Below are 27,213 nucleotides of genomic sequence, written 5' to 3' on the forward strand. Positions count from 1 at the left end.
TCATGTCAGGAGTGATTTCCTTTATACGATTCACCTTGCTGCACTTGGCTTGCCTAGCTCCCTAGCAAGCAGCATTTTAATTTCTTGCACTAGACTTCCATGCAAAGCGACCAAGCCTCCCTGTAAATTAGCTCATGGGAAAATGGTGGGTCAGTAATAGGCATTTCCCTTCTAACACTTAAAAAACATAAAACCCAGTAATCCTTAAGGAAATCTGAAACACAAATAAGAAACACATTCCTGATCTGCATACACTGTATGTATGTAGAGCTGTGTTAGCAGAAATCCCTCAGGATGAAACATGCTTGCACGATGCGTTCTCTTCTAGCTGCCATGGCTCTACGAACTGACTTTTTTTTTATCCCATCAGACCTAATTCTTTATGCACTTACAAACATAAAAATGCCAGAAAGAGAAGCGACCAAAAATGAAGCTGTTGTGATGCCGACTGATTATGCGTCACACGGTTGGTTGCCAGTGATTCACAGACTTGAGTGTCCACAGCCAGCAACGGAAGGGGGTTTCCCCGCAGCTGTTATTTGTGCTCTAGTAATTGCTGGTTCCCAGGAAGTCCCAGTGGCCAGCAATGACTGGGATGGAGGGATGGGTAAGTGAGGCAGGGTCACAGAGCACAACCTGGTGGTGGAGCAAGCACACATCTGCACAAATAACAACTCTGCTGTAAATTGCTCCAAGTGGAACAAGGTTTCAAAAAGATAAAAAAAAAAAAAAAAAAAAAGAAAAAAAGCACTCGTGAAAAGGAATCGGTGTGACTTGGAGATTACCAAAGGTTTATTTGGAATGACACAGCACTGAGAACATTACTGTTACAGATGGTTTGTGGTACAGCATACATCACCTCGCTCATTTTAGAATGATCTGTGAAGATGAGTTGCATAAATATAACATGGAGGAATAGAGGAGCTTTTGTAAATAGGTTCTTTTGCCCCCCCTCACCTAGTCAATCACATAAAGGCAGAAGTGAGGACTGCACAGCTGCTGGTCCAGATCTTATATTTATCTGAACTTAGTAGCTGGGCAGCTGCACGGCCAGGGCTCTCTCCAAAGGGGCAGCAGCATGGACGTGCTATCTGTTGTATCACTCTGAAAACTGCACACAACACACACACAGACACTGTCAACTGTTTTGGCAATGGGATGAGTGGTTTTGCACTGAGGCAAAACTGCAGCTGGGATGCCAGACGGAATAAGAGCAATGCGTGTATCAATGACACTTGGAGGCAAATAGCTACAGTGGAGAGGGAGGAATCAGCTATGTATATGTAGCCATCTGCATACACATAGGTCCAGCAGGCATGGGAACAGCGTGTGGGGCTGTGTGTCCGTACATATGTGTATAGAGGTGATGGGAAAAGACTGTTAAAGAATGTTTGCAGCTGTTTAGTTTTAAACACGGTAACCTTGAAAGGGAATGAGAGCAGGTGCTCACATCGGGCAAGGGAGTAAGATGATGCCTTACTACAGGGAAATTCATCACATCTGCAGGGCAGCCACTCGACACCACACACTTGATGCAAAGAAGTCAATGTCCGGCCTGGAGGAAGGTACTTTAGACTTGGTGGGAGGGGACGCAAGTACCAGTGTCCACAGTTAGACAAAGCACAAGCAAGCCTCTATCGAACACGGGGAACAAAATAAGGGCTCTCTCCTCAACTTGCCATTTCCCCTCCTCTTACAGTTTTTGCATACATGCTCTATTGATCGGTCTTGCCAAGTCTCATCCGGCACTAGTCTGTCAATCATTAAGAGTGTAGTAGCAAAAGTGAACTCTTCCGTATTTCGTGGAGGTTTAAAAGCCCAGTCACGTGACTCTTTTGCAACATCTGCAGCCCTACTCCAGGCGCCGGGTGAAGTTCTCTGGGAAGAGGCCTTTGTAAGTGGCCAGGTCTCGGTACTGAAGCCAGTCTGACTCCTTCACCCCCACCAGCCATCCTGCATCCTGCAACACAAGAACAGTGTTTCAGCATTGGACCAACTACCGGCCACGTCCACAGCTCCCAGAACTTACATGAAACCCATTCAGCCAGTGCTGTGGCCTCAGGATGCCACGCTACTAGAAAACACTGTAAAGTTTGTTAGTTGAAAAACATAAAGGAACAAATAATTTGAGGTATGTACTATTGTACACAATGAATGGAAATTGAACATTCTAATTTTGTGTAAGGCATATTTAGTTAACATTAACTGAATTGTAAGTTGTTAAGAAAAAGGGATCTCACAGGAAAATATGGTAGTCAATGAACACAGCCAACTGGCTTTGTGATTCACAGTAGCCCAAGGATCCAGAAAACAATCCTTGGTGCCAAGGAGGGTCAAATGTAAAGCTGTTAAATTAGAATATAGTGCCGCATGGCCACCAAGTGTCTGCTGTGCATCCTGAGCTACATTCTTATAGGAAAGAAATGCCCCACAGCTCACACCACACAGCCCTAAGAAAGAACCTTATACAGGGTTCACCACTACTGAGTGTTGGACGGGTGCTGCCTGCTGCTGCTGCTGCTGCTGCCGCTGCTGCCTGCTGCCTGCTGCTGCTACTGCCGCTGCTGCCGCTGCTGCCTGCTGCTGCCTGCTGCTGCCACTGCTGCCTGCTGCTGCTGCTGCTGCTGCTGCCACTGCTGCCTGCTGCCTGCTGCTGCTGCTTGCTGCTACTGTTGCTGCCTGCTGCCTGCTGCTGCTGCTGCTGCTGCCACTGCTGCCTGCTGCTGCTGCTTGCTGCTACTGTTGCTGCCTGCTGCCTGCTGCTGCTGCCTGCTGCTACTGTTGCTGCCTGCTGCCTGCTGCTGCTGCTGCTGCTGCCACTGCTGCCTGCTGCTGCTGCTGCTACTGTTGCTGCCTGCTGCTGCTGCTGCTGCCGCTGCTACTGTTGCTGCCTGCTGCCTGCTGCCTGCTGTTTCCCATTTGTGTGGAGTGCAGAGAAACTTGATGCTGTGGTATTCTTGCTGGAGACACACATTCTCTCTAAATGAGCTTTGTTTCTCTCATAAGTGCCATCAGGCAAATAAAGACATTTAGCCATAGGTTAAAGGAGCTATGCTGGGATTGGCCACCTACAGATTGGGAGACAGCTGCGACAACTGAGAACTGCAGGCTCTCCTCTGTCCTTGACCTGAGGAACATGGAAGGAGACATACTTCGAGGACAGCAGTGGGAAACGATCATCTTTGTTATGTTAACCAAAGCAGGGAAGAGAGCCCACTTACAAAGAGGGATGGCCAGGTTTAATCTGAACCGCTCCTCGGAAGCTCAAGTACATCTGATAAAAGAGGTCTCAAAAATTAAATAATGTGCTGGATATATTCCCCTTGATATCATCTAAGACTATAAATTGATGCTTCCACACAGACAAGAAATATAAGCACTTAGACAGGCCAATTTTTGAAGAGAGCGGAAAACAACCACTCCTCAAAAATAACAGAGGAAAAACAATTGCCCCAATGGAACTGACTGATAACACTCTGGCTGATGAGGGAAGGTGCCCTCCTTCAAATTATGATGTTGCACATGTAAAGGACAGAGTGATAGCTAACGTACGAGACGATAAGTAAACATTCCCCAAGCCTCTACCATGCATATGAAAGGTCAGTCTCCCTCCCACATGTCTACAGTGGATTTTATTTACAGTGAGTCACAGTCCAATGCGGCCAAATAGAGCGAGGCATTTTAAAATTCTTTCAGCAGAGAACAAAAAGATAAGAGGCGGCATCCACGAGCCCATAATGAAAATATATTCTAACACATTCCTCTTAAGTACAACTTTAACTGTACAGTGAAGGACATTACGCAATATAAATCTATAGCTGAGGAAAATTAAATTTTTAACTGCCTAAAATATGTATGTGGTGGAGGGGAATTTTCAGTTTTGATTATGGTGGAACCCCTTGTATTGGATAAATGCTTATGCACAGAGTAAGGACTCCAGATAACTTTGCATATGTGTCTCCATAGATGAATCTGTACATAGCTGATTCTTTGCTTTGAAATATAATCATAAAATATAAGACATTTATGCATAGTAGAAGTGGGTATAAATCATATGCAGGGCCAGCTAAAGGCAAGAGTGAAAAAAAAAACAAGCAGAGAATAGAAAATATTTAACCTTTAAACTTAGGGAATCAGTGTGGGTGAGAACAGGTTAATACATCTGTACCCCACGGATGATGCTCATTCCCTGTGCTGACGGATTACAGAAGACGAGGTCACAAGAGCAGCGTGCACTGATGGGCACAGAGGTTCTGGGAGGAGGGAAGTCCCCAAGTACTCAGAGACACTTTCATTAAATCCTGGCCTGCATCTATGAATGAGATTTCAAGAGCTTGGAGGGAAATAGTAGCAGAATAGCTGAGAATTGGAAAAAGAGTCTTAGCCTTGCCAGTAAAGGGGGAGTTTGGAGTTTAAAGCCTGAGTCGGGCTGGAGGGGGACTCGGTGGTTAACAGTGTGCGCTCTTGCAGCACTAGAGTGCAACTCCAAGTGCCAGGGTTTGGTTCTTAGCACCCACATCAGACAGCTCACAAACACCCATAACTCCAGGCCAGGACATTTGATACCCTGCCTACCTAGGCACCTGCCTCAGGTGCACATATCTGCATACAGTCACATATACACACATAAAGTTTAAAATAAAATAAATCTTAAAAATAATGCATACTGAATTAGGAGAATTGATAAAACATTACACTATAGGCCTTCTATAGACATCTCCCTAAACATGCCTTCGGTTTTAGAGGTAGAAATACTGTCCTAGGGCTAAGAATTTGTAAAAAGTCTATAGGATGACATTATAAGAAAATACAAACCAAACTATCTTCCCCAAAATTTGGATGATAAGTAAATAATCTAAGTTCCTACTTGGAACAAAAATAAATGGCCTTCGGATATAGAAAACAGAATCCAGCTCGCTACAGTGTTCAATGTTAATATAAATATTACCAGACCCTAGGACAAAAATCAGTAAATATGCCCCATAGACAACGGCAATGGATAGAAATATACCCTCATGTTGTACAGATTTTGAATTATCATTTGAGACTATTAAATCAATTATTATGAATTTGTTCAAGTATCTAAGTTGGAAGGTAGTGATTATGAGACAATATATGGGAAATCGTAACTAGGAAATGGAAACTGCATAAAAAGACCAGAAAGAAATGGTAAAATGGTACAGAGTGATCCTAGAACTGAGACAGCTACTGCATAAATGCAACAACTACAGAGCAGCAAAAGAGAGTCTTAAAAATTCCCCAACCTGATTACCACAGTGCAATATATATTGATTAAAAAAGAACAGGCTGCTAGGCATTAGCTTTGAATACAATATAAATGGAAATTCTGAAACAGAAAAGAAAAAGAATGAAGTAGGAAAAAATAAAGAAATAATACCGGATAGTTTTCCATATAATGGGAAATAAAATGTTATGAGTCAAAGAAACAAAATGAACTCCAAGTACGAAAACACACACACACACACACACACACACACACACACACACACACACACACACACACACACGCACGCACACACACACATGCACACGCACACACACCACTCTACCATATTATAGTCCAACTTATCAGTTAAATTGCTTATGGGTAATTCATATTAACCAAACAACAGCTGAGTTCTAATTATAAACAATGGAGACCAAAAAACAAGATATTGAAGTGTTGAGAGGAAAAAAAGTCAGCCTAGAGTCTTTTTCTAAGTGAGAAGTCTTTTGACGTGAATACAAATGAAGAAAGGCTCAGAGGATTAGCTGTTAGCACACCAGCATTCAAGGAAGAAAAATTAATCAGAAAGATATGCCCTCATATATATTACATATATATATATATATATATATATATATATATATATATATATATATATATATATATTATAGAGTGTACTGGTAACTATAAAAGACTTCTGTCTTACTTTTAAAAAACACATTATAGTTAGTGAAAAAAATACATACATTTACATAATAGGTGTGATGGATAGTTTCAATTGTCACCTTGATGGGATTTATGCCTAGGGCATCATATGGCACACCATTGGTTGTGCCTAGAAGAACTGTTTTTTTTTTTCAAAAGAGAGTTGACTGAAGAGAGAGTCATGCCCACATGGGATGGGAGTGGTGCAATTCCATGGGCCATGATCCTAGAGTAAATAAAAAGGAAAAAGGGCAGCAAACTCGGCGAATACTGGGATCCTCTTATTCTGCTTCCTGTTATTATGAGATATGAGGAAGCCAGAAAGCACATCCCTGTATCCCCACCGAAGCAGAGCGACCTGCTACTATGCTTCCTGTCACAATGGACTGTATCCCCTCAAACCGTGATCCCAAATAAGCATTTTCTCCCTGAAGTTGCTTGTTGTCTGATACATGGTCACAAAGGTGAGGATGGTAACTAACATGGGATGTTGGTGCCGTGGGGCAGGCTTGCGACTGTGACTACCTGCCTATGTGCCTTGTAGGCTTTTGGAACTGTTTTGTGGGGAACAGTGGAAGGGGTTGGATCCCTGGGTGAGAAAAGACCTCGGATGTGGTTCACACATCCTAACGGGATAGTCTGATGGGATTTTGGACATCAAAATGCTGACAGAGTGCTGGAGGTGAAGACTGACTGTGCTCATGAAGCTGATGTGAGGGACAAGGACTCTAATGGGCCATTCATGGTTTATTCTGCCAAGGAACCAGGCTGAGTTTTGCCTGTGTCTTGAAAGTATAAATGATATTGAACTAAAAATTAAAAAGCAATGGGCTAAGCTATTTGGCAGAGGACAGCATAATATCCAGACCAGGGTATGTTAGTAACCCAGGGTTAGCGCATTGGCTTATATTTATAGTGTAAAGGAACAGAAAGATGTAGAAAATGTGTAGTTGAAGGCAAAGAACTTGAGCCAGTTATGGTTATAAACATAACTGATGAGGGAGAAGCAGATATGGCTGTGAAGAAGATCTGCACAATCGATGTAAAACCCGGAGCTTTGTACTGGGAAGGTAAGAGAGATGTTGGGGCCATTAGACTCCAGCTTGTAGACATGCAAATGTGTCTTAATTTACTCATTTGAAATGTAATAATTTGCTGAAGACTGGTCCTAGGGCATCCAGACTGAGCAATGGCCACTTAGTGAAGTGGTTTCCTAGGTTCAGCATTGAAACAAAAAGAAGCTACTGTGATTGTGGTCTAAGGAAGCCAGGCTACATCTTGAACAGACAGTATGGTTTTTGCCTTTTCCATAGGTTATTAAATTTTTCAAACATGCAACATACAAAGTTTACAGAGTCCTGAAGAATCACACCAAGGCTCCAAGAAGCCAGAGTCTATCAATGAGCAGCAAAGTCAGATCTTCTGCGTAGAGCTCTAAGAGGGAAATGCACAAAGATGTAAAGGTGAAGCCAAGCTGAAATATCCCATGAGGTACTGGAAAGGCAAAGGATGTCTGTCAAGAAAAGCTTCATGTAGTTGGTGAAGTCCACCCAGGGGAGAGGACACAGTGCTGAAGGAAGCAGTGCTGGAGGAGGTGGGGACAGGAAGCCCACTGGAGCACAGAACATAACTCTACAAGCTGAGATGCTACACATGTGGTTGCAGGATTTGGTGCTGAGTCTGCTGGGATTCTGCCTGGCTTTGGTCCAGTATTTTTTGTTCTTCTCCTATTCTTTCTTTCTGGGGATGTATACTGGAAGTATGCAATAGGGTTGCCCTTTCTTTCTTTCTTTCTTTCTTTCTCTCTCTCTCTCTCTCTCTCTCTCTCTCTCTCTCTCTCTCTCTCTTTCTTTCTTTCTTTCTATTTCTTTCTTCCTGGCCTTATAGTTAAGAAGTTGTCAAGTGTCAGTTGAGACTAACTTAGATTTTTGAGCAATGTTAGAGTTGTTAAGATCTTGGGGGTGCTGGAGATGGACTAAGTGCACTGGCATTGTGAGGTAAAGGGTTCAAGGGTGAGACACGTTTGCTTATTAAGCTGACAAGGGATATACTTGCCATGTTTACTTTCCGTTGTCAACCTGATTAGATTGATAAGCGCCAAGAGCGTTTCATGAGAGGTGCCTTAGGACTTTTCCATGAGTGCTTTGCCAGTGAGGGCTAACCAAGGGGAGAAAGCCGGTTCCAAATATACACAGGACTGTCCATTGGGTTGTGACCTAAACTAAGCAAAAGGAAATCTGGGGGACCCAGCTAAGTTCTAACATGCCCCTTTCTCTGCTTCCCATCCAGCAAGATTTGAGGAGGGCTGGATGTACATTCCTACTGCCACAGAGCCACCTGCTATCAGACTGATTGATGAGCGGCAATTCTCAGTGATGGATGGACTATATGCCCTACTATGAGCCCAAATAAGCCCCTCCTTGCTTGAGTTGCTTCTCATCAAGTCAACCACAGCAATGAGACAAGTAACTAATTAAATGGGATTTTAATGCTTTACAATGCACAGAGATGCTTCTGCTTCTGCCTATATTGTTAATCTCTGCTTTATCAATTTTCCTCACAAATAGCATAATAATTAAATAATAATCTTATTAATCCTTTCAAAGAATTAACATACGTCTTATTAACTATTATTAATTGTTCAGGATTTGGCTTTTTTGTACTTTGCTGTTTTCTGAGTTTGTGTGTGTGTGTGTGTGTGTGTGTGTGTGTGTGTGTGTGTGCACATGTGTGCACACGCACATTGAAAATGCATTTTCAATATGTAGTCTTATAATAGTCTGTATCTGGTAAGCCTCTCTGTCAGTATCTGCCTCCTGAGTGCTGGAATACAGACATGGGCCATCATTTCTGGATTTTGGGTGCTATTGGTTGCGTTCATTTGTAAATTTATTTTTATTGTTTCCTTTTCATTATATTTATTTATTTATTTTACTTAATAAATCATAAATAATTTATTTTAAACAGCTCTTTGGTTGTACTTGCTTAATTTTACACATAGAAGTAAACGCTAGCAGATCTTTTAATTGGAGGATTAGAACATTGGCAGTGTTTTCCAGAGTTGGTTTTGATTTTATAATTGTAATTTTCACTATATTTAAATATGTATAATTTCATTTATTTATTATGTGTATGGGTGGTTTGCCTGCTCGCATGCCCATGCAACATATGTGCACAATGCCCGCAGGCCAGAAGAGGGTGTTAGATTCTCTGAGACTGAAGACACAGACAGTTGTGAACCACCATATGTATTCTAGGAATCAAATCTGAGTTCTATGGAAGAGCAACCATCCTTCCAGGCCCATTATGAAATATATTTTTCAATTAAAATATTGTTTATTTGATTAAATTTATTGTTTATAAACATGTTTTTAATTTTTAAAATATTTGGTGCTTTAGAGTATTTTTTTTTTTATTAAGTTCTAACTCTGTCAGAGGCAATTATCTGGGTGTTTGGACATCAGTTGATTTATATTGCTAAATCTATTACCAAAGGAAAGAACAAAATGTTGGTTTATAAATACTACTTTAAAGGTGTGGTCTTAAACTTTATTTTGAGGGAAAAGACATATAAATACATTTCTATAAAACTAGTACAGGAGTTACAGCTCTTCTCTGTAAAATATCCACTCGCAGGCTTGTTTACACATGCGTACCATTTCAGGAATTCCTAAATTGTGAATAGGAATTATCTAGGAGTTCTTAGCATCTTATTATTCAATCATTCTGTTAAGAGAGACATTTCCCAGTTGAGGTATAACTTAAATACTGTGCTCTATAATGGTAGAGTCATTAGCTGTAAAGTTCAATAAGGTTTAACAAAGTCTACCTGTGTGTGGCCTCATCAAGACTCAAAACATTTCAACCTCCCTAAAATGTTTTACCCGGTCCTTTCCATGGGTTACCATGGTATTAGAGGCAGTCACTTCTGAAAGGGATGCTTAGTTCATGCCCAGTGTCAGAATTTGCTGAAACCTGTTTTACAGATGCAGCATCCCTGGCAAGAAATCTTGAGACAGGAAAAGGCCATCACATCTAATTGTACAGAAAGCTACAGCCAGAGGTATCCGACATGGGTACCCTGGAGAACCCCGCTGATGGAGTGCTGAGCGTGCAGGTCCATAGGGCCTTTCAGAGTTGGCTTGCAGCATCTTAGAGAACAGAAATGCTTCAGGAAGTCCCTTCTCCAACAGATCCCAAAAAACCCATGTGGCCTGATGCACTTTCCAGCCTCATACGTTACCTGGTCAGCTTCTGAGTCTGAGGGGACCACGAGCACCACGTCACCCCTTTGCAGGTTAAGTTCATCGGAATTTGCTGCCTCGAAATCATGCAGGGTTTCCACCTGCAACACATTTAAAAGGAACTGATTAAGTTTTAGAAACGAGGCTGAGTGTGGTGGCTCTTCCTGTAATCCAGCACCCAGGAGTCGGTCGAAGGGAGGAACAGAGCAGTGACTTCAAAGTCAGCTTGGGCTGCCTCTTGTGCTCTAGACAAGCAAGGGCTGTGGGCTACAGAGCGAGGAAGGAAGGAAGGAAGGAAGGAAGGAAGGAAGGAAGGAAGGAAGGAAGGAAGGCAAGCATAATGTCACATTTCCTAATAGATTATGCAGACACTGCTAGAAACTTTCTCCGAGTAAATAAGGGATGAAGATGCACGTTACAATCCTGCTATAGGTAGGATGCGGCCTGCTGCACAGGCTCATTTGTGGGTGTGAGAAGCTTGGTCCACAGAGGGGAGGAGAGAGGCATGGAAAACAGTAAGACAAGGAGTGTAGGAGGAGGCCCTGGGGTGATGTCCTCAAGGGAACTAGCAGGCTTCTCATAGGACTCTGGCATTCTGCAAGAGGATTATAATAGAGTGGGATTTCTCCATGCTTCCTCTGCCATCACATGAACTTTCCTTCTTAAATGACAGCATCTGCTTATAGCCAGAGCAGGGCCACTGCCACTTGTTCTCTGAACTTCCCATTGTGAGGTAAATAAACTGCTTATCTGTCTAAAGATGTGGAATCCAGCATCCTGATATGGTAATATAAGTCAGGCTAATTCAAACGCCAAGGGGAGAAGAAAACTTCAAAATACTTTTGGGAACACTGCTTTCTAATTACTTAATACGCTTGCTTCTTGCTGACTTGTATGAGGCCATTCGTGTCTATGCTTATTAATTCAATGTAATACACAATAGCTGAAATATTAGTTTTTTAATTTTTACTAGATATTTTATTGTCACTGATGACTATTTAAGTTCAGCTAAATATGCCAAAATAAAAGGCTGTTTTGTAAAATAATGAAAAAATAGGCAAACTTGCATGTTATATAAGAATTACTATTTAATTAAACAAATGGCTTTCTTTTTAAACTTTTTTTATTAATTTATTCTTGTTTCATCTCAATGGTTATCCCGTCCCTTGAATCCTCCCATTCTTCCCTCCCTCCCATTTTCCCCTTATTCCCCTCCCCTATGACTGTTCCTGAGGGGGATTACCTCCCCCTGTATATGCTCATAGGGTATCAAGTCTCTTCTTGGTAACCTGCTGTCCTTCCTCTGAGTGCCACCAGGTCTCCCCCTCCAGGGAAAATGGTCAAATATGAGGCATCAGAGTTCATGTGAAAGTCATACCCCACTCTCCACTCAACTGTGGAGAATGTTCTGCCCATTGGCTAGATCTGGGTAGGGGTTTAAAGTTTACCACCTGTACTGTCCTTGGCTGGTGCCTTAGTTTGAGCAGGACCCCTGGGCCCAAATCTGCCTATCACAATGTTCTACTTGCAGGTTTCTAGGACTCTCTAGATCCTTCTACTTTGCTATTCTCCCATGCTTCTCTCATCTAGAGTCTCAATAGGATGTCCTCCCCTCTGTCCCAGTTCCCTGGTAAGTGAAGGCTTTCATGGGACATGTCCCTTGGGCTAGTATGCAGTGAGTATATACCATTTGAGTCTTTCTGCTTCTGGGTTAACTCACTCATTATGATCATTTCTAGCTCAATCCATTTATCCACAAATTTCGGGAATTCCTTGTTTTTAATAGCTGAGTGGTATTCCGTAGTGTATATGTACCACAGTTTCTTTATCCATTCTTCTACTGATGGACACTTAGGCTGTTTCCATGTTCTGGCTATTATGAATAAGGCTGCTATGAACATGGTTGAGCAAATTTTCTTGTTGTGTGCTGGAGCACCAAATAACCCAGTTGAGAAATAGGGCTTGGAACTAAACAGAGAATTCTCAACAGAGGAATACCAAATGGCTGAGAAACACTTAAAGAAATGCTCAATCTCCTTCGTCATCAGGGAAATGGAAATCTAAACAACTCTGAGATTCCATCTTACACCCATCAGAATGGCTAAGATCAAAAATTCAAGCGACACCACATGCTGGCGAGGATGTGGACAGAGAGGAACACTCCTTCATTGCTGGTGTGAATGCAAACTAGTACAGCCACTTTGGAAATCTATCTGGTGCTTTCTGAGAAAACTGGGAATAGGGCTTCCTTAAGACCCAGCTATTCCACTCTTTGGAATATACCCAACAAATGGCTTTCTAAAAATTAACATTCACCCTTTTCTATCATATCGCTTTATGCCGTGGCAGCCTGTTTTTTCTTTTCACTTAAAAAAAAATAAAGTTTACATTATGGAAAAGACAGAATACCCATTTCTCAGCTTGAGGATAGCCCTGACCGGTATTATTTCTTCCATATTGGTTCCATGAAAACACCTGCACACTCAAGATGAAACAGCCTGTCTCTGAAAGATGCATCTCATATGTAGAATAAAAATTATCAGAGCTAGAACTGCCCATTATCCAAACATCAACGTAAGCAATGGGAACAGCGGTCCAGAGAAGGGCGGAGCAATGCGCCTTGAGTCACACCACAGTGATCGGCAGGCTAAGATGGGTCCCTCATGCCCCAGTCTTACCTGGCACAAACCTTTGCTATACTGCTTAAACAAATAACCAGGGTTCTAGTCCTAACTTTAGCCCATATGTTCAAATTATTTTGGCACACGTTAATCCCTTCATAAATTTATTATGCCGGCACCCACTTCTGGTGACAAGGTTTCCTTCTAAAGGAGGGACAGAGAGAATCCCATACTTATAAACATGAATGTGTGTGTGTGTGTGTGTGTGTGTGTGTGTGTGTGTGTGTGTGTGTATGGTGGCTTGTGCCTATCACTCACCTCTCTGGGAGGCTACAGCAGGGGATCACAAGGCAAAAGCCTGCCTATGAAACTTAGTAGGACCTTGTCTCAAAATGAAAAAGTACAAAGGCATGTCGCGGAGCAGCAGAGGGTTGCGTGGCATGTGCAAAGCTCTGAGTTTGCTCTCAATACTGCAAAACAAAGAACCACCCAAACAAAACAAGGGCTGCATTTTGAAATACAGTATCAAATTATAAAACATTTACACTCTCTAATCAGATTCTTCGGGGACCTTATCTGCCGCCAACAGTGGGCTGTAAGTGGTTTTTCTAGGCAATTACTGTTGTTGTTTTGTCGACTGGTAAGGAGGCTTTCATCCCTGCCCAGAAAAACTTTCTTCCCAGGAAGGCTCGTTTCTTTCTTCCTTTTCACAGAAGGCCCACAGAGTCTTTGGATACTTGTTTTTTTAGACTATTTGTTGGCCCCTCAATCTGTACCCAGTGGCTCTGTTTGCTGCCTCTTTGACCACTCCTCATGGGACAGACTATGGAGTACAATTCACTAGGCAGGGAAGCCAGACTCAGCTCTGAAGGAGGAGGCTTGGAAGGCACTGTGCCCACTCACTACCCAGGGCCAGTGCACATGCAATGTGCCCGCTCACTACCCAGGGGCAGTGCGTATGCCCTGTGCCCGCTCACTACCCAGGGGCAGTGCGTATGCAATGTGCCCGCTCACTACTCAGGGCCAGTGCGTATGCACTGTGCTCGCTCACTAGCCAGGGGCAGTGCGTATGCAATGTGCCCGCTCACTACCCAGGGCCAGTGCATATGCGATCTAGTTATTCTATTTGGAAATATAAAGGGTATCACTGTAGATCTTGCTTGCCCAGAGTACGCACCGTGGGGCCATTCACCCAGGGGAGGTCAAGTAAAGGGAAGCAGATTTAAGAATACACAATGGAAAACAAAACAAAAAATGAGCAAACAAAATACCTCAAACCACGTGAAAACCAGAAAATGGCGCAAAAGAGACTCGAAGAAACGATTAATGACCCCGAAGTGACGATACAAAGACCTTATAGAGAAAGCCAGGAGGCAGGTTCTGAGCGGCATCGCCTGCAGACAGCGATGAGTCCACAGCATCTGCTGGCGCAGGTGGAGCTGCCTGAGAATCCAGCGGTGCGGGCTCTGTAGGCAGTTCCTGCTTCTCAGCCCCTGGACCCTGAGGAGCTGCATCCTCGGTGGCCTCCCTCGTTTCAGTACCCATAGCAGCTTCGTGGTGTTCTCCTTCCCCTTCGTGGTTGGAGGCTGGCTCGATGACAACGGAAGGGATAACCTTCTCCTGGTGGGTGGAGAAGTGGAAAGTGTCATGGCCTGGGAAACAGCAGGTGTGTTTGCTACTGGGTCAGTACCAGCCACCCATACTTTATCCCACTCGCCCACAGTTCCAAGATCACTGAGTTTGCAGACGCCCATGAGCTGCGTTTGACCTGACTTTCTCACCGTCTCGCCTGAGCGCTAACCCATTAGTGGGAACCCTATCCAGACCCTTGAACTGTCGCACTGCCTGGAAAATGGGAGGGGTCTATGAGCAATCCAGGGTGGTCAGAGACTGAAAAGGGAGGGGGTCTGTCCTGAGGCGGCAGGAGACTATGCTGAAAAGAAAATAGAAAGGACACTTCATGCTGCTGTCACACTTTGCAATGGGTGTTCGTAAGTGCCAAGGCATAGGGGCCTGGGATGTGCTGTTTTCTGTAACTGGTGTGTGTGTGTGTGTGTGTGTGTGTGTGTGTGTGTGTGTGTGTGTAAGAAGCCTTGTGAAGAGTCTGAGATACCCTGCAAGTGACAAACACTAAATAGTGATATAGTAACTGCACCTCACTACTCATGCTGAGTTCCCCCCGAGGGCTGGCAGGGAGCTAAGTTTTGGGGGGCGTTTCTAACCCCAACAGTTCTATCATTTTATCACATGCTTCGTTCCTCTCACTACTATGGGCTTTCTCACTGTGGTGGTTTGAATAAAAATGCCCCCCCCCCAGACTCATAGGGAGTGGTGTTATGTGGTTTTGTTGGAGGAAGTGTGTCACTGGGGCGTGGCCTTTGAGGTTTCATAAATTCAAGCCAAGCCTAGTGGCTCACACTATCTCTTCCTGCTGCCTGTGGATCCAGATGTAGAACCCTCAGCTCCTTCTCCAGCATCATACCTGCATTCCATCACGCTTCCTTCCATGACAGGGATGAACTAAACCTATGAATTGTAACAGCCCCAATTAAATGTTTTCCTTTATAAGAGTAGCCATGGTCATGGAGTCCCTTCACAGCAACAGAAACCCTAAGACACTCAATGTCTATGCTTTATTCCTTCCACCTACTATGGTTGCAGCTTCCTTTGTTCTTTTCCGTGCATCAGCCACAGGCACAGGAAATCTATTCCACACAGATGGCTACCACCCAGGCTAGTGGACAAAGGCCCACACAACAGCCATCGCCTTAGACATGCCTCAAGAACCCTTTACCTGAGGAGCAGCGCCTTCAGGCTCTGCTGGTTGCAGGCTCTCGCTGCTCACACCCTCAGTGCATTCAGCATCTGTTTTGGCTGCCTCTGGACTTTCTCCTTCTCCAGCAGGGAGGGCTGCTTTCTCCGCCTCTGTTTTCTCCACTGGAACCCCCTCAGTTGGCACTGTAGCCCCCACAGCCTCCTCGGCATCAGTTTCTGGAGGGATCTGTAAGGGAGAAGGCAGTCACTATGTCTGTGCATTCAGAGTCTCCGCAAGGCCTCAGCCCCACTCCATCGTTAGTCCTCAACTGCTAAAGGCTCAGCTCTGAGCGGCTTTGCCATGGACCAAATCCCAGGAGTCAGGGGCAGCAGGATCAGAGCTCACTCTTCCCCAGAGCATCTAATGATATGGATTTTGCATCCCTTGGCTTTCCCTTCAGCCAGATATTGTAGATGGCATGGACCAAGTGACATATACCATTCTTTGGACTCTAAAGTTTAAAGGCTATTGGTAAGCAGTGGGTGAATCTCTCTCCATGGGCTATTTTTTTGTTGTTGTTGTTGCATAAAAGCAGATAACAGTGGCATAAGCCTTAGGGATCACACAAGTTAAAACACTGAATGGACCTGGGTCCATGTGAGGTGTGCCTCATGGAGGAAGAGCACAGGGGTCAGCGTCCCACCAGGCAGCACAGTGGGTCAGCATCCCACCAGGCAGCACAGTGGGTCAGCGTCCCACCAGGCAGCACAGTGGGTCAGCATCCCACCAGGCAGCACAGTGAGTGGGTCAGCGTCCCACCAGGCAGCACAGTGGGTCAGCATCCCACCAGGCAGCACAGTGTGTGGGTCAGCGTCCCACCAGGCAGCACAGTGGGTCAGCATCCCACCAGGCAGCCACAATCAGGATGGCTGCACTAGTGATGCTCTCCACATCTGAATCCTTTGGGGAAATTGGAATGATGGTGGGGTTCGCCCAAAAGATCGTTAGTGGATGAGGGGAACTAGCTCTAAATTTTAATATGCATCAGCAATATGCAGATATGCATGGAGTCAGCTGCTGGAGAGGAAAATGTCACAGTCAGACTTGGAGTCTTTACTAAGGGAAGCAAAATCAAAAAAGCTTTCAGTAGTATTTAAAGCATGTGATGATGAAATAAAGAAAGCACCGAGTCTAACCCTTTAATAGGGTTCTAATACTACCAGCATGGCAGGCCTGATTTGAGAAGGTAGAATAAAAGAGACCATTGAGAAAGAATGGTAAGACTGATTTTACATAGTGTCCCCAGGATACACATTCCAAAAATTGGCACTGCTTTATGATGGGCTTAGCAAGGGCTAATGCTTTCCTTTATGGAGTCAGCTCTGTGCTGTTCACTGTGCTAAGTCAGGAAAGCTGTACTCTTGCAAGCACTGGCTCTCCAACCGTGACTTCTGACATGGGCGATGGACAGCAGCGCTCAGTGGACACCACAGATGGGTCACATGGGAATGTGACCTCACACAGCTCTCAACATGGTTTCCTCCAGGAACTCTCCCCTCTGCCTCAATGTCACAACTGCTATGTTACGTAATCTTCTATGAAGCACTTTAGATAACTACTATAAAAGCTATGTCCTCTGACACACTGTCAAATGTCGGTCACATTCATAGAAATTTCCATGTCTCGTGTGAGAAGCTCCTGATATGAGAAACATGGGCCATGGTGCAAATGTAGCCACTTGTTTTTATTTCTTTTATTCTTACTATGTTATTAAAAGTACATGGACTCAAAAAGGTGATCTTCTTGTGTGATTTGTAGCTGGCGCTTAATTGAAATGAATTTTACATGCTGGTAAATACTGAAATTAGTTAAAAGTTACACGGAGATTTGAGGGTTTTTTTTGTGAATGACTGAACATTTCAACAACAAAAATAAATGAAAAACTTAAGAGAATCACACCCCTCGTTTAAGTAAACAGTGGTCTTTTTTTTTTTTTAATGTCACTGTTGTCAAGAGAAGCATACTTAGCGACAGCTTAGGAAGGCATCTTAACCCCTAGAGTAACAATGGGTTATTGTTGGTGAAATCAACAGTTTCCGGCTGGGATGCAGCTCAGTGCTACAGTGCTTGCATTGAGGCTCCAGTTTTAATGCCAGGTATTAAACAACAGGAAGGGAAGAAAGGAGGGAGGGGAGGGAGAGGGAGAGGGAGGGAGAGGGAGGTGAGGGAGGGGAAGGAAAGAGGCTTTCACCTGGCTACTCAAGACTATGCAAGTTTTCCTCCACACTAGGAACTATTCATACAAATGATATGACGGAAGGGCTTCACAGGCTCAAGTGCGGAAGACAAACTGTTTGATCATAATTCTGTTACTTTTGCTTTTCATCTGTCTTAAGAAAAGTCACTCCTATGAGCAACACAATGATTTCAATGGCTTTGAACAAGATGGGCTCTAAATACATGCAGACAGAATGGCAAACCAGCCTACACACACACACACACACACACACACACATACACACACACACACACACACACAGAGCTATAGATGAAAGTTTCATAATCTGTGCCTCCCTTACATAAATTCTTCCATGCATAATGTTCTGGGCAGCACATATCACTATCACTGTGTTAAGTGAATTAATGTTACTTTTTTTGAAGGAAACATTAATATTCTATGGCATATTGATGGCATTACCAAGAATAATTTTGTGTTGTTGTTTTTTCTTTTTTTAATTAAAAAATTATTAATTGTTCGCTTTACATCCTGGTCATAGTCCCCTCCCATCTTTCCCTCCCCTTGCCCCACCCTCCTTCCCTGTTTCCCCATTCCCCCCTCCTTTACTCCCCAGGGAAGAGGAACCTCCCCTCCCCCCAACCCTCCTCCCCTGCCCCCCATATTAAGTCACATCAGGACTGAGGGCATCCCCCTTCCCCTGTGGTCCATCGAGGAAGCCTCATCAGGGGAAAGCAACAAAAAAGCAGGCAGCAGAGTCCTTGTCAGAGCCAGAGCCGACCCCCACTTCCCTCACTAGGGTCATGATGACTGAGCTGACCATAGGCTACATCTGTGCAGGGGGCCTAGGTCCAGTCCATGCAGGGTCTCTGGCTGGAAACCCGGTGTTGTTTTAATTAATTAAATTTTTTAAAGATTTATTTTATTTTACTTATGTATATGTGCGATTGTGCCTTTATGTGCACATGCATGCAGGCTTCTGTGGAGGTCAGAAAAGGACATCAGATCTCCTGCAGCTGCAGTTACAGGTGGATATGAGGTATCCACGTGGGTGCTGGAAACTGAACTGGGGTCCGCTGGAAAAACAGCAAGCACTCTTAACCCCCAAGCCATCTCTCCAAAACACCAAAAATAATTTAAAAACTCATTTGATGCAAACAGAATCATTAGCCTATGCATGATTATTTTCTGTCTGTCTGTGTTTGGACTGTATCCAGACGTGCATATCATAGCTCTTCTTCGGCTATGTAATCTGAAAACGCTTTGTCGGCTGAACAGGCTTGTTCTGATGCCAGCACTGCTATGACAACAGCTACCAGCAGGTGGAGACCAGGGACTCGGTCCTCATCAGGCAGGTATGTCAGCCTCAGGGTCGCAGCAATTCACAGGAACTCTGTCACATGGAAGGGACCAAAGGGCAGCAAAGGGCTAATAAAAGTGGTGGCAAATAAACCTCCTCGCCCAAACACTGAAATGAACAATGCCAGAAAAAGATGCTAAGAAAAGTAGTGTTTTCACAGCCGAGGAAAACGACATTCGGAATGACCTACTGAGAAAGTGAAAGTGAAAAAGACTGCTTCCCAAACCTTTGCATCATCTAGCAATGGATTTCTAATCCTCTGGCAATGTTCAATTGACATTTTTGATTTTACAGCTTAAAATACTACATTCAGCGGCCTATTCCACTTCCTCATACATGGTTTCTGTGTCTGACCTGGGTTTTAGCGTTGCCTCAACCCTCCTCTTACTCCTGCATTGTCTTTCAAATTTCTACTCTTACCAACATTTTCCTATGAATATTTACTGACTAACAGAATAATACAAAACCACAACAGAGATTAGGAACCTGCTCAATGTAGGTGTTAGTACTAGATTAAATCAGAGAAGGACTGGAAAGGTTTTTAGTCCTAATATTTTCCTCTTTTATTGTATTTATTCATCCCAATAAATTAGCTTTCTGTAGATAAGAAAAGGCAACCCATTTCTATGCTTTCTTGCTGCAGTGGGTACCATAACTCACTGTGCAAACCGTTGCTTTTTAAAAGCATTATTCAGGAAGACAGGAACACAGAAGCTGCTGAAGGGGCTGTGCGGTGTTCAGATGAACAACAGTATCACACTTTGCCTAAGGTTTTTTTCCTGGTGGGCAATGTCCTTCTCCCCTGACCCCAGGCACCTGCTCTTTTCTATGATGATGAGGCCCACAAGCCACAACACACAGTACCACTGCTAGCCAGCAGAGGCATGCCACAGAAACCGTGTGGAAACCTTGCGGAGCTGGAGTGTTGCAGCCACCCCACTACACAGACACACTGCTTTTTCATCTGCTCTGATCTTACGTTCTGTGTTGGAGGGAAAGTTATGACATTTCTGTCAGACTCATTTAAACACCAGTAACTACATTAGCAAAACCTGGGCGTGGAATTACAGGAATATAATGTAACAATCACAGAGGGATCAAGTCTTGAGAGAGGGAAAACACAGCGAAGTGACAGAAGCAGGTTCGCAGTGGCTGAGATCCCCCAGCAGGGAAGGCAGCAGGAGAATTTGTAATCAGCGAAGCTACGCCATTCATTCTTTTGATTAATTACCCCTTTGCTTGCTAACATTAACTACAAACAATACATGAAAAGCAGCTTGCCAATTATTTACCAGTTGTCGATGTGGACAACTGAAGATAATTTGACTCTTCTTCAATTCAGTATAGGTCCCGTGTGTGTGTGTGTGTGTGTGTGTGTGTGTGTGTGTGTGTGTGTGTATAGAAAGAGATAATATGTGCATTTTCTGATTTAATATTTCGATACATACATGCATTTTCTGATTTAAAGAGGATATTATGATCTAAAAGATAACGAAAGTATGTCAGAGTATAATTTTGACATATTTATTTTTCTTATTTTTATAATCATCCAGGGGCTGGCTTTATTTATTAAGTAAAAGGTGGCTCATCTTCATTTTAAAAATTCTATCAGTGGCATACGATGCTTTCATTGCTTTTGTATTCAGCTATTTGTTTAACAGTTCTCATGATATTGGCTACTTGTTGGTTTCTAGTTCTTACTGCTGTGCACTGTGAGAAAGAGCCCTTAGCCTTGGGAACACCTACAAACACTATCCACTTAAATACTAAACTCTTCTATCTATTTGTTTTTGCTGATATTGGGGAGAGAAGATTTATACGCTATTGCATTATGAAAATTTTCAAATAGAAAACTGAACCGTACAGTAATCTTCTACTTATCTACCTGGCAACTAACACGTCACTTGTTCACTTATCCATGTTTATATGATCCACATGAGCGTCAGTGGAAATATATTCCCACAAATTGTTTCATGGTTCTTCTGGAGACATCATTTTGCCATGCTTTGATAGTGTCTTTTGTTCTCTTCAGAACAGTCAGTTCCTGGTTTGGAGCAGATGCTACAGTGTCCATGGAAGCTCGGTGCTGGTCTAACGACCTCTGGCCTTGTTTTGAGAAGGCTAAGTCTATAAAATCAAAACTTAGAAAGTTAGATAAGCAAATAACAGAGAGGCTTGCATAACTTTCTATGTTTTGAGTTAATAGTTTAACAATATATTTAGATGTTAATTGCCATCAGTTTTGCTGTTGCGTGATTTTTGTTAGCATATATTCATTTTTATGTAGTGATGGGCTTTATAGACATTTCTGTGGGTATATTGCTGGACCATAATTCCATGTCTGCCTTCCTGTTCTCCCCCCTCCTCTCTGTAAATGGTCTCACTTCCTCATTGTCATAGCTACCGACGACTATATTTATTGCATAAATGAATTTACGCACATCCACCTGAGAAAAATGTCTCTTGCTGATTGTGATTTCTTATAATCTGCCCTCACAGATTCTTTCAATAGAAAACCTCAGTTCACCATGACACGCCTTGTCTTGAGTCTGCAGATCTCTGCCCAGCCCCTTCTGGAGGATCAGCAGTGGTCCAGCAGTTGAACCCTTCTCTTGCCCTTCCGCTCTGTAACCTTTGCTCTGCTTTCCCGCCCCACCCCCCTCCCCCTCCGCCCCCGCCTCGGCGCTGGGAGACCCTCTGTCCGCGACGCCAGGAGATCCTCCGTGCTTGCTCCTATGCTTAAATTCTACACAGTCGTCCCTGGTCTTTACCGCTTGGCCCTCTAACATGCCACTTTATTCCCTTAAAGCCCACTGTTCGATCCTTTCCACGTGACTCTCGATGACTCTTTTCCTCTCATCAACGTCATCTTGGGTTTCAGGGTGAGGCGATAGTTTCAAGCTTTTCTCCCCAGATTTTGCAGAATACTCTTGGAATCTGTTCTCTAAAATGAAACTTTATCTCATAAGCAATACTTTCCTTATTTTCTGTTGCTTTATTTGCTCTTTGCTGCTTTCACACTGCTTCCATTTTGTTTAGTTACTTCAAGTTTGGTGATGTCTCAGCAGTTCCTGTAAGTTAGAAACATTTTTTTTTTTTTTTTGGTTTCTTTTTGCATCCCACCTGGGGACATTCAGATGCCCCTTTCAGGTCAACAGATGGACAGCATTATCTCGATTAGATTTTTTTTTTCAACTTGTCAGAAGCCAGAATTATCTGGAAAGAGGAAACTTTAATCGAAAAAAACTGTTTCTATCAGATTGATCTACAGGCAAGCCTGCGAGGCATTTTCTTGATTAATGACTGATGTAGAAGTGCCCCGCCTACTCTGGCTGATGGTTCTAGGTTATTTAAGAAACCAGGCTGAGCAAGTCATAGGAAGCAAGCCAGTAACCAGCCTTGCTCTGCAGCCTTGGCTTTCGCTCCTGCCTCCAGGCCTGTCCTGACTGAGCTCCTTCTGTGGCTTCCCTCGGTGATGGACTGTGATTGGGATGTGAGGGTCAAATAACCCCTTCTTCCTCAGGTTGCTTTTGGTTATGGTGTTTATCACAGCCGTAGAAAGAAACCAAAGCAGGGGTTTATCCAGTTGTCACATATAATCACTTACTTTGAATGTCTCAAATGTGTGTCAGAGGTGTGTAAGCGTGCTCCCATCAGCACACTGCCAAGGTGTGTGTAATGTGTGTGTGCTAAGACAAGCACCTTCATACTCAGTCCTCATGTGCCTTGTAGGCTTGGCTGTGACTTCATACTCAGTCCTCATGTGCCTTGTAGGCTTGGCTCTGACTTCATACTCAGTCCTCATGTGCATTGTAGGCTTGGCTCTGACTTCATACTCAGTCCTCATGTGCCTTGTAAACTTGGCTCTGACTTCAGTTGCCTCTATGCTTTCACTTATGGAACAGCCTCCTGGTCATAGCTGAAATTTCTAGAATATAGCACTATAGAAGCTTTGATGTTCTTTGTCAAAATTCTCTTTTGCTGTCAATTCTGAGGATTACAATAGAAGAACTAATAAAAGTTAGCTTTATTTCTTTATGGCTTTTTAGTATTTTCAATTTTTTCATCCCATCTTCACTTATGTAGTTATTTTATTTACATTATTTCTGTCATAAATGACACAAATGGTAAGTGAAGACTACAGTAAGTATATATATTACAGATTTTAGATAAATGATACATTTTGATAACTGCTGAACAGTTTATATTGGAGTCAGACTACGGCAATATTCCTGATGTTTACTTTATGTAGACAACTGATTGAAAGATCACAAAGCTCTGGGGTTTCTAGTTTATTCAATGCTGAAGAATAATAATTCTGATGCACAAACCATCTACTTCTGTCAGTTTTTTATATGTCCATGCTGTAACATGGGTAAGAAACCAGCATTTACTATAAATGCAACATTCTCCTGGTTCTATCACAGAAGTTTTGCATTTGTTGCATATTATTCCCTTAACATCTCTATTATAGCTTATTCCCGGTTTCTAGAAGTTAACTAAGATGACAAAAGCTAAAGTAACCTGCTCAGCCAGTAAACAGATTTGGAATGGTCTGTTCAAATTCTGTGGTTTTGTCATACCAATCTGTACCCAAGAAGATAAACATCTAAATTAGGGAGGTTCCTAGCAGTCCTTAGAACTTGAGCGCCACCTACAGACACGCTGGTGCTAACTCTCAAGCCAGCCATGTTTGAAGAGAACTCTAAGTATCCCTTTAAACAGCTAACGTGTGTCTTTTTGCTCTTGGAATGCCACTCTTTAAGTAATTTCTATTTTATGTACTATTTGGGAGCTCGCAAAGACATATCACAAAGTCTCATAATCAACAGCAAATTTTGCAACAAATTCAGAAATCAAGAAGAGGTTAGTTGGAGTTCTAGTTAGTTTTAATTGTCAACTTGACACAGCTTAGAAGGAAGCCATGATTAAAGAATTGCCTAGATCAGACTGGCCTGCTGACATGTCTGTGGAGGCAGTGCCTTGACTGTTAACTGATGAAGGGGACATGGTGTGGGTAGCACCTTTCCCTAATCAAGTAGTTCTAGACTATACAAGTAGCTAAACATAAGGTTAAGCAAGTAAGCCAGCAGGCAGTATTTCTCCATAATTTCTGCTTTTAATTCCTGTTCTGACTTTCCTCACAGATAAACTATGATATGGCAATTTAAATAGAATAAGTCCTTTCCTTCCTCAAGTTGCTTTGGTCATGGTGTTTATCCCAGTTACAGAATGAAACTAGAACAGTTGAGTAGAACTTTTCTACATTACTTTATCTCCTAGATTTTACTGTTTAGAAAGCTATGTAGAGAATGAAAAAGTATAAAAGGCCCACTGATCTTTGCCTGGATTCATTCATTGCAGTACAAACAGAAATGCTTCACAGTGATGTTCGCTAGCTAAGGATGAATGTCATCCCAAACGTGCAAGCCCCTGTAGCTCTGTGTTCTCGTCGTCCCAGTGAAGAAATAAAGTGGGGTGAAAGGAATGCTGGAGATAGGGCTGGAGGTGGACTGTCAATTCTCTTCGGAGCTGGCTGTATAGCATTACAGAGGAAAGTAGTAAAGGGACAGAGGCAGTGACAGTTCCCACCATCGGCCATTGCTGCCTTTTCCTCACTGTCCTTAAGTAAGGCTCCAGCTGGAGCTCTTGACATGCTGAAAATCCTGGCATTTTATAAGCTTTTAAATCCAAATTTAAAAGGATTAAAAATAAGGATGAAATATTTTCTTCAGGGTCTATTTTAAAGACAAAGTCAAGAGGTAGCTCAGGTCTACAAGAGACCATTATAATCCCACAGAGAGGATTCTGGTACTTGGACATAGGATGGCAGTTGGTACACCTCTTCCTATTAATGATATTTAAAATACTGCCCACCACAGCCTCCCTCCAGCAAGACCAAAGGGAGAGTGCTGTCCAATGGGCACTGTTTGAAGTGGTACCTGGTATTGCTAATCTGGCTGTCACATTCATGCATTTCCTTCCAAAGAGAATTACAGGAGTTTTCCCTCCCTCATCTGCATCTCACTCAGCTTTCAATTTGCTATCTTAGTCTTTCCTGCAGTCTCATCGGAAACTGTAAGCAGCTGGATTCTGGTCCAACTCAACCAATTGCTGCAATGTTGCCATGGCAACAGCTGTCAAAATTAGCTCCACATCTTCCTTGAAAAAATCATCTTCTGCAGAGATGCCAAAGTTAATCAATTTTTGTTGTTGTTAATTTGGCTTTAAGCACAGAGCACAGTATACATTAATAATATATTGTGGCATTAAAATTTTGATCAGTGATTTATCTGCAAAGTGACTACAAGTAGGTGTAGCTTTTGAAGGAAAGGTATTGTATGCTGTGCTTACTCAGACACGGGGACACAAGTGAGCAGTGGACTGGAAAGCAATAATAATAGGTGTCCCAAGTTTGTAAGATTTTTTTTTTAACTTAACTCTATTTAACAGTGTTTGGTGTTGAACCCTGAGCTTCAGTCATGAAAAACAAGCACAGTAATACTGAGTCATAACTCCCACCCTCAGATTGTTTTAAAAAGATGTCTTTGCCTCTGTAGCTCCCATCCCGATCCCTAGGCTCAGTGCTGCTGGTCAGACACAGTGCATGTTTGGATGTCCTCTGAGAGTCTTCATTCAGCGGGGCATCGGGACAGAAGCTGGGTCTTGTTATTGGACTCCAGGTGAAATTGGTATGGAAGGATGGGGTTATAGAAGGACCTAGAGGGTCCAGGAGCACCACAAGACCATCAAGGCTGGAAGATCTGGACCCAGGGGGCCTTCACAAACTGCTGTACCAACCAAGGACAGTGCATGCAGGAAATCTCCACCCCATATTCAGATCTAGCCAATGGACAGCGCATTCTCCATGGTTGTGGGGAGACCAGGAACTGCCTCCGACATGAACTCTGGTGCCCACTAGTTGACCACTTCCCCTTGGTGGGGAAGCCTGGTAGCACTCAGAGGAAAGGGAAGCAGGCTACCAGGATGAGACCTGAGAGGCTGTGAACATATGGTGGGCGAGGAGGTCCCCTTCTGTCACACGTCTAGGGGAGAGGAATAGGGGGAAAAGGGTAGGAGGGGAACAGGAAGATACAAGCGAGGGGATAACAATTGGGATGTAGTCTGAATAAGTTATAAGAAAAAAAAAAAAGACATCTTTGCAAGTCAGGAATTGTGGCATGTGTCTGAAACCCCAGCATTTAGAGGGTTGAGATAAGAGGACAGCTTGGGCTACATAAGTAAGTGACAAGGCAACCTACACAGTAAGACTCTGACTCTAAACACTGACAACAAAACAAGAGCAGCAGGACACCTCCTAAGCGGGCCTTTGATGAGGATGACAGAACTGAAGGAAAGGTGCCAGGCACAACCTGAGACTAGGTGAAGGAAGACCGGGGTGAAAATCACTTGAATATTCTCATGTTCATGTTCCCACGTTCATGTTCCCAACCCTGACTGTGTCAAGGATCATGTACAGGTCTTGGAGTAGCCTAGGCCTTGACAGATGGCAGTGTGTGGCCCGAAGCTTGAGGAGAGGGCAGCTGAGCACCACACTGAGAACACAGATGGGCAGCCCCTTTCTTCATAGCTTTAAAACAGTTGTGGCATTACTGAGTAAACTGCTCCATGGTGATCTGTCCTCCTAGTCTCCTAGCAAACACAGGCTGGAAACAGCCATAAATGAGTGTTTCACCATACCACAGGGAGTTGAAAGTCTTTACATTTTAAAGCATTTGGATGTAGATTTTTTTTTTTTAAGAGCAGAAGAAATGTTTATCAGGTGCAACTCTTTTAAGGGAGAGATGAGAGACAGGCACAGAAGGTAAATATTTCCCCAACACAGCTTCCTACAGCCAAGGAGCTGTCCTCTGGCAGGTTTTCCTCATGCCTGTATGCATCAGGGTAAGCACAAGTATCTGAGCCATAGGGTGGGTCTCGAATCCAGCACAAAAGGCATCCTTAAGGGCCCCCAGAGTGTCAAGGCCTGAGAAATATTTGTAAAGAATCAATCTTTTTAGATTCTTGGCTCTAAAATATATACTATTGGTTCAGTATTGGCCCA

At 43.3% G+C, this 27,213-nt stretch overlaps 1 protein-coding gene across 7 annotated transcripts in view; it reads right to left on the bottom strand.

The window, feature by feature from the left end:
• Positions 1 to 768: 768 nt before the first annotated feature.
• Positions 769 to 27,213, bottom strand: part of AMPH (amphiphysin) — a 196,673-nt gene continuing 170,228 nt past the window's right edge. For all 7 annotated transcript variants that reach the window (XM_084796448.1, XM_084796447.1, XM_084796446.1 and 4 more), the window contains 4 exons: positions 15,592 to 15,798; positions 14,151 to 14,417; positions 10,176 to 10,277; positions 769 to 1,960 (listed from right to left, as the gene is read on the bottom strand). In XM_084796448.1, coding sequence (XP_084652574.1) covers positions 1,853 to 1,960; positions 10,176 to 10,277; positions 14,151 to 14,417; positions 15,592 to 15,798 — 684 coding nt within the window. In that variant the 3' untranslated portion in view covers positions 769 to 1,852. The remainder of the gene's footprint in view (positions 1,961 to 10,175; positions 10,278 to 14,150; positions 14,418 to 15,591; positions 15,799 to 27,213) is intronic.

Source organism: Acomys minous, assembly GCF_964271855.1.
Source record: "Acomys minous genome assembly, chromosome: 9".
NCBI classification, from domain to species: Eukaryota; Metazoa; Chordata; class Mammalia; order Rodentia; family Muridae; genus Acomys; species Acomys minous.